Source organism: Phalaenopsis equestris, unplaced genomic scaffold (assembly GCF_001263595.1).
Source record: "Phalaenopsis equestris unplaced genomic scaffold, ASM126359v1 Scaffold001004, whole genome shotgun sequence".
Classification (NCBI taxonomy): Eukaryota; Viridiplantae; Streptophyta; class Magnoliopsida; order Asparagales; family Orchidaceae; genus Phalaenopsis; species Phalaenopsis equestris.
The window spans coordinates 130,208-137,670 of NW_018165443.1; the positions used below are offsets into that span (position 1 = coordinate 130,208).

General features: G+C 33.5%; 2 protein-coding genes across 2 annotated transcripts; one reads left to right on the forward strand and one right to left on the reverse strand.

Annotated features, from left to right (window-relative positions):
• Window positions 1-629: 629 nt before the first annotated feature.
• On the forward strand, window positions 630-1,401 carry LOC110032680 (non-specific lipid-transfer protein 1-like). Its single transcript, XM_020736383.1, has 2 exons — window positions 630-1,049; window positions 1,160-1,401. Exons 1-2 carry the CDS (start codon window positions 697-699, stop codon window positions 1,167-1,169), a joined length of 363 nt encoding a protein of 120 aa, XP_020592042.1. The 5' UTR covers window positions 630-696; the 3' UTR covers window positions 1,170-1,401.
• Window positions 1,402-5,786: 4,385 nt separating this feature from the next.
• On the reverse strand, window positions 5,787-6,388 carry LOC110032684 (cysteine-rich repeat secretory protein 55-like). The gene is made up of 2 exons (XM_020736387.1): window positions 6,306-6,388; window positions 5,787-6,219 (listed from the first exon to the last, which is right to left on the reverse strand). The coding sequence occupies exons 1-2, from the start codon at window positions 6,386-6,388 to the stop codon at window positions 5,787-5,789; spliced, it is 516 nt and encodes a 171-aa protein (XP_020592046.1).
• Between the last annotated feature and the right edge of the window lie 1,075 nt (window positions 6,389-7,463).

Below are 7,463 nucleotides of genomic sequence, written 5' to 3' on the forward strand. Positions count from 1 at the left end.
ACCTGCAAACACGAAGTAGATAGAGATGCAGAAAATCTTTCGCAAAAATCCTACCTCGAACAAGGACACACTAAACAGAGGGAGATGTAGCCCGAGCTCATGAAAGGGAAAAATTATTGCATACGGACGGTCCGATCCTGAAGGTAGATCAGGTGATCGACGGTCAGAATGTATTTCGGTGGACCTTACCTAAAATTTAAAAAAAAAACTGAAATATATCCTGACCGTAGGATTGGACACCGCATGTGTGTGCAATAATTTCTCCAAGAAAGGTTTAGAAAAATTATGCGTGCTAAATATTAAAATCCTCACAATAATATTTTCTCAGGAGAGCGGGTTGTTTGGTTCGGGCCATAATTTCACTTTTTTTTTCCGATATTTTGGCAGTCATATTATTTGACACAATGTTATTCGCATTTAAACGAAATTGAATGTCCGGATGCCAGACCTAATGTTTCTCGGAAACACAATGGACCCCAAATCAAATGCAGAATAGACCCGCCATAATGGCTTTTAGGGTTCCATCCCTTTAACCTTCGTCAGGAGTTCAATGCTCATTTACTAACACCTCTCTCATAACCCTGCAACGGCCAACTACCAACCTCCCCACTTGGCCTTTATAATCACCAATCAACTCCCCTCGTTCCCCATCGCCTCCTTCCCTCCTCATCAGTTATTTGTTAGCGCTCCTTGCCAATGGCTCGCTCCACTGCTTCGATGGCAGTCGTATGCATATTGTCCTTCCTCCTTGTTTCCGGCGTTTTCCGCGAGGCGAGCGGGGCCATCAGTTGCGGCCAGGTGTTCTCATCCGTGGGATCGTGCGTCAGCTATATTCGAGGCCTTGGCCCGCTCACCGGAGGATGTTGCGGTGGGGTGAAGAAACTGAACGGACTGGCGAGCACCACCCCTGACCGTCAGGCGGCATGTTCTTGCCTCAAGAGTCTTGCCGGCCGTATTCCTAATCTGAAACCTGCCCTTGCTGCTGGACTTCCTGGAAAATGCGGCGTCAGTGTTCCATATCCCATCAGCACCTCCACCGACTGCTCCAAGTAAGTAATCTAACGCCTGGTCCTTGCTCAGTGCGACAGTTTTGTTTGTTTTCGTGATAACTGATTTGGATTGCTTTTTCTTTCTTTTTTTCAATTGTTTATGTCTGCAGGGTGCACTGAGCTCCTTGGACGGGCTGCAAATTACTGTTTTCGTTTGAGCTACAGAATAAAGTGGTCGCTGGGTCTAGTGAGGGTTGTTAATATGTTGATGTTGGGCGTTTCTGTCTTATTTTAATTTATGTTCCTGTTTTGTAATAAGGCTACACCCTTAGATGTGGTGAGGTTGGTATTACTGCTATAATATCATTGCTGTTTCTACTTATATAATATACAACATATTATAATTATATGTCTGCTTTGCTTTACTTCCGTTTTTCCATGAGTTTTTGTGCTGTCGGCTCTAACATAATAATTGATTTGTGTTGAAGGTGGAAAAGAGTCTAATTATGTTCGATCCACCTTCCAATGAAGCGTATATGTGATTCATTTAATTGAGTTTGAACTCAAGCTCAAGCTTAATTTTATGAGTTTGAGTAGGCACCTGATTATTATGAAAAAAAGGAAAAAAATATTAATTCAAATTAGCTTTATATTAAATTGAAAAATTGGATAAACAATTACATGATAAATAATAAATCATTTGATACAAAATAAAAAAAATATAATTTTTTACCCTTTTTCAATAATTTAAAGACAAAAAACTGAATTTCAATATATTTTGACTATATTTTCTATCAATTATTTTTTAAACGAGTTAGCTTATGAACTAATAAGTCGAGTTGGGGTTCTCTTGAGCTTGACTTGTTAGCTCTTTGAGCTCAGTTCACGAGCCACCTATCCAGCGGAGCAGCTCATGAGAGAACTTGACTAACTTTCACCCTTAAATCTCTGTTAAATCTATGGTTTTGATAATTTGTTGTCGGTTTCATAGTTTTGGTCTAGCTCAAAAAAAAGTTTGTTCACAAAACTGAGTTTGAGCTAGTTAATATTGGATTGAATTATTCTAGTTTCTTATGAACAGGTCGGTTCTAAGATTATACAGTTCAAATATTTTGATTTCAATGATGAATAAGATTTAAATTAAACATAGAAAATATAATTTCTCAAAAATTTGATACAGAATATCAATTGTAGAGTGTCTTAAATTAAAGTACTATTTGTTAAATTGATAAAAATAATATTATTACATTATTATTATATATTTAACTTATTAACATATTTCTAATATCTATTTTTGCTATCCAGTTCAATCTTTGGTTTAACACAAATTTAAGAAGATATATTAATCATCTAATTCTATTATAATTAAACTTATGCCATAATATGAATCAATGAAACAAACCTAATAAGATCATTCTCACTAAATATTAAGTTTAAATAGACATAACTCGAATGGTAAAAAATTCCATGATTTATCTTTTATGTCAAAGGTAATTCAAACTAGAATCAAGTTAGATTTTGAAATATCATAAGGGAAAAAAACTTAATGATTGTCTGAGATTTATTCCATTTTTTCTAACAGTTGTAATGCCTTCTTACGAAATTTATAAATAGATCTTCAAAAATAATATGAAAATTTAGGCATTAAATAGGAAAGTTTAGGCAATATATATGTAATTATATAAGAATTATATAGTCAATTTGACAAAGATCATATATTTTCATCACCTCATGGGGGCCTAGTTAGTCCTATCAATCAAACACTCATGACTAAAAGGCCACATCATTTACGAGTTTGATTAGCAACCATATATTATATCTAATACAATACAACATATTCTATTAAAGTGAGGCCCAAAGTTTGGATTAAAAAAAGGGGGAGGTACCAATAAAGATGAATGCGGCATTGAGGTTCAAAGATGTGACTATGGAAAGTGAAACACATTAGGCTCCACCAATTCATAACAAAGTTGGCTGATTAGACGCATAACACATGATTGTCTCGAAACATGCCCTGTAATTTCCTTGAAGAAATTGTCTACCATCAATCCATTTATAGCACAAAAAACACTGATCCACTATAAAGGCTTATATTGAAAGATCCAACTTGAGAGTCAAGAATTATAATTTCATTTTAACCCCAACAAAACCACTAAATTATTTTTATTTAAGTGTCATTGATGCATGTTAGAAAATTCACGGCAGTAGAGTAATGGATTATCATCTTAGCGTTTCACGAGAATTTAACACACACTCAGATAAAAGAAAATAACCAATGGTGACAACAGAAGATTTTACGTAGAAAACCCAGAAAAGAAAAAAAATCACAGGGTCTAGCCCAGCTGATGAATTCCACTATATATTAGATATTACATGCACAGTCTCTTATCCAACAAGTGAGAAAGAGTTGAACATACTTCGAAGTCACAATGCTGGTGCATGAATGAACTTGTTGTAAGAAGAGTGACGATCGGTGGAGGCCGACAGGTGGTGGTCGACGACGGTTGATGGTGATCGATGGAGATCAGCGATGGTCAACGACGGTCAGCAATGGGCGACAGATGTTAGCGGTGGTCGACAACGGTTGGCGATGTTGACGGCGGTGGGTTGTGGTCAACGACAGTTGCCGATGGTCAATGACAATCGACGACATATGAAGGTGGTAGAAGTGATGCTGAACTTCAGCTCATTCTCAAACCTCCAAGTTTTTTCTCAAGTCTCAAGCTCTATTCCCTCTCATGAGAGGGTGAGAGCTGTATTTATAGAGTTATGGGTGCAATTTTATGCTGGAATATGAATCACATTGATCGGACGATCCATAGATATTTCTATAATCACACGTCATTTGATGGACATTCAAGTTTCTTAATAAAGTCAGAATTTAGTGATTTTGGACTCGTTGAATTAGTAATGTCGAGATGCTCAATTCGACTATAAGCTGTCATATTCGGCTTTGCTTTGCCCTTCCAAATATTCTCATAAAGCTTTCAAATGTGGTTTAATGGATTGATCTAATCTTGATTTGACTTGAATTGGAACAATTTTGATACCATTGAGTCTGTCTCATTGAGCCAGTCAGTTTGACTGTATGTTTGCAAATATTAGAGCTCTGGATGACTTTTATCAAAGTTTAAACATTTCTTGCTTAAATGATTATGTCGAGATCTGTGTAATGCCTAAAAAATTATGCTAGATATCTAAACTTTGTTGATAGTGCATCAGTTGCCCCTATTTCCGGGTGATATTAACATTTTCATCCGAAAATATTAAAATTTAAAGCACTTTATATTTATCATGGTATTATTAATAAAATATTAAAAAATTAGACTGTAAATTTAAAAATTTTGGTAATAGAAATGTACATATATAAGATTAACATGGTATGTATGTAAAAAAAATTGAAAATTATATATATATATATAACTTTTAAAAAACAAACATATTAAAGTTAGATTAAATGAATTCCTGATCAATGGGCTTTCAAATACTCACTTTTATTATTGTAGATATTTAAATAAACTTGCAAGGATAGAGGAGCATAAAGTACATCAATTTGTAAGAAATATCTGACTCAAGAGACAATTTAATTATGATTGGTCATTGTAAGCCACTTTTAAAAAACAAACATATTAAAGTTAGATTAAATGAATTCCTGATCAATGGGCTTTCAAATACTCACTTTTATTATTGTAGATATTTAAATAAACTTGCAAGGATAGAGGAGCATAAAGTACATCAATTTGTAAGAAATATCTGACTCAAGAGACAATTTAATTATGATTGGTCATTGTAAGCCACTTTTAAAAAACAAACATATTAAAGTTAGATTAAATGAATTCCTGATCAATGGGCTTTCAAATACTCACTTTTATTATTGTAGATATTTAAATAAACTTGCAAGGATAGAGGAGCATAAAGTACATCAATTTGTAAGAAATATCTGACTCAAGAGACAATTTAATTATGATTGGTCATTGTAAGCCACTTTTAAAAAACAAACATATTAAAGTTAGATTAAATGAATTCCTGATCAATGGGCTTTCAAATACTCACTTTTATTATTGTAGATATTTAAATAAACTTGCAAGGATAGAGGAGCATAAAGTACATCAATTTGTAAGAAATATCTGACTCAAGAGACAATTTAATTATGATTGGTCATTGTAAGCCACTTTTAAAAAACAAACATATTAAAGTTAGATTAAATGAATTCCTGATCAATGGGCTTTCAAATACTCACTTTTATTATTGTAGATATTTAAATAAACTTGCAAGAATAGAAGAGCAAAAAGTACATCAATTTGTAAGAAATATCTGGCTCAAGATACAATTTAATTATGATTGATCATTGCAAGCCAAATTGAGAAAACAAACATATTAAAGTTAGATTAAATGATGATATTGATGATATGGGAACATACCAATTATTATTATTTGGATTGTGACATGGAATTACTGACATTTGATATTTTCAATCTACATAACCAAATTAAAGAACTTTAGACATTTGACAAATGTTAAAACCTTTGTTAGATCTCCCTTATATGGAAATCCAGTTTAAATATCTTTGTCTTATGAAACTTTGAACTATTCAAACTCATTGGAAGCAAATGAAAACATTTGTATCAAAATTCAAGAACTAATCATGGCTTCTAGAATGAACTTTCAATCGAGTTAAGACAAGGTTAACGATTCCATTTCTCAATCTGTAGGCTCTAAACAAACAAGCTCATGATTGACATTTATTGATTCAACAAAAACCAAACTTATCGGGAGTAAACCGTGCACTTCAACCAATTAACGAGATTTCGAAGTGAAAAAGTCATAAATCTCATATCTCACAAAGCAGCTATTGTAAAAAAACCTGCATCCACTTTTATCCCCGCATTTGCTTGGAAGCAAGTCTTCAATGTAAGTCAAACACTCGATGCATGTGGACTTCTTCATATCACCCGTGCATTGTGCCATTCCATAGATGCTCACACCATCCAGGCCAGTGATATTGCTTGCCAACGCCTTCGCAAACAAGTTAGTTTCCGACCCCGCCACTACCATAGTCTTTAGTTTGCCAACCATCAGCTTTACCGCTGGTACAAATATTGAAGAAGTTTGTGCTTCCTTCTTACTAAATAGAAAATATTCGGCTCCAGAAATGGTCCAATATCCTAAGAAGTTAACTACATCATAACGGAGGAAGCACGGATCGTACAATATGTATGCTTGTGCTTGACTAAGAAGTCCAATTCCCTAAGAAGTTCTGTTCCTGCATCCTTGATGCAATTCTTGCAAAGGTTAGTGCTGGCATCCCCTCTGCACTGAGCGAGACCATAAAGAATGCTGCCATTTTGGGAGGAGGAGAAAATGGAGCTCATAAAACCTTTAGCAAGAGCAACCTCCATGAGATAATATGTGGTGCTTACGATGCGGGCTCTTAGGTCGATGTTATCAGTGATGTCTTTGGCGCAACAGATTTTATATATGAAACTATCGCATTTGGCAAGAGGAAGAAGGAGAAAATACCAGAGCAATAACTTGTATGAGAATTCCATTGGTATATAGTATCTTCCTTGTTACAATGTTAACTAATAATTAATCTACTTTGTCGATTCATGCCTTCTCCTTCCTTTTTATAAGTGCTAGTTTGAAGGTTGGGGTGGTAGTTGCCATATATTTTTAATGTTTTTATGCTTTACTGTTTCGTTTTTCTCAGGAAACAATTATGCTAAAGATATATATTATATTGAAAAAGTTCATATGCCTAAATGAATTTCTCTTCCACAAAGAACATCTTCAATATTGCATAATTTTTTTATGCTATTGTAAGAATGGACTATTTCAAAAAAATATTTATGAACTTTTAATTCTGGGTCAAGTATGATATGATATATAAATTTTTAGAAGACCTATAGAAGTCCGAATATTGTCTTGCACTGACCATTTCATTGGTTCTTCATTGCTGTCCATGTGGTTCTTCATTCTGGGCTTTTAGATACTCCACAGCCAATCCAACTTTATACGGAAAATAATGTTTTAAAATAAGAGCTTTTTACTTTATTAAAAAAGGCTAATTACAAAGGAGAAATTAAAAAAAAATACTAATTATTAGAAATATTTTAAAGTTCTAACATTTATAAAACAATAAAGGTGGCACGCGACTTAAACCACTACATAGTCACGTGGAGCTGCCGTTGCCATGTGGGTTGCGGGATGGAGAGTTTATCAATTTTACAATTTTTTTAATTAATCATTTTTTAATATTAAAATTTTAAATATTTATATTTTTTAAATTTCACCAAGAACTTCATTTATCAATATTGAAAAATAATAAAAATAAGTACAATTAAAGAAATTTGAAAAGCAACTAAAAAATAATGTTCCCTCGATTCAAAATCAATTAAACAAGTTAAACAAATTTTTTCGAAAACAAGTTAGTTAAAATTTACTTTGCTAGCTATCACAACAGTAAAATCATCA

Bases quoted from the DNA above. Each gene is read 5' to 3' on its own strand.
- LOC110032684 (XM_020736387.1), bottom strand. From the start codon at position 6,388: ATGGAGGTTGCTCTTGCTAAAGGTTTTATGAGCTCCATTTTCTCCTCC. The intron at 6,220-6,305 runs GTGCAGAGGGGA...TGGACTTCTTAG, and splicing joins ATTCTTTATGGTCTCGCTCA to TCAAGCACAAGCATACATAT.
- LOC110032680 (XM_020736383.1), top strand. From the start codon at position 697: ATGGCTCGCTCCACTGCTTCGATGGCAGTCGTATGCATATTGTCCTTC.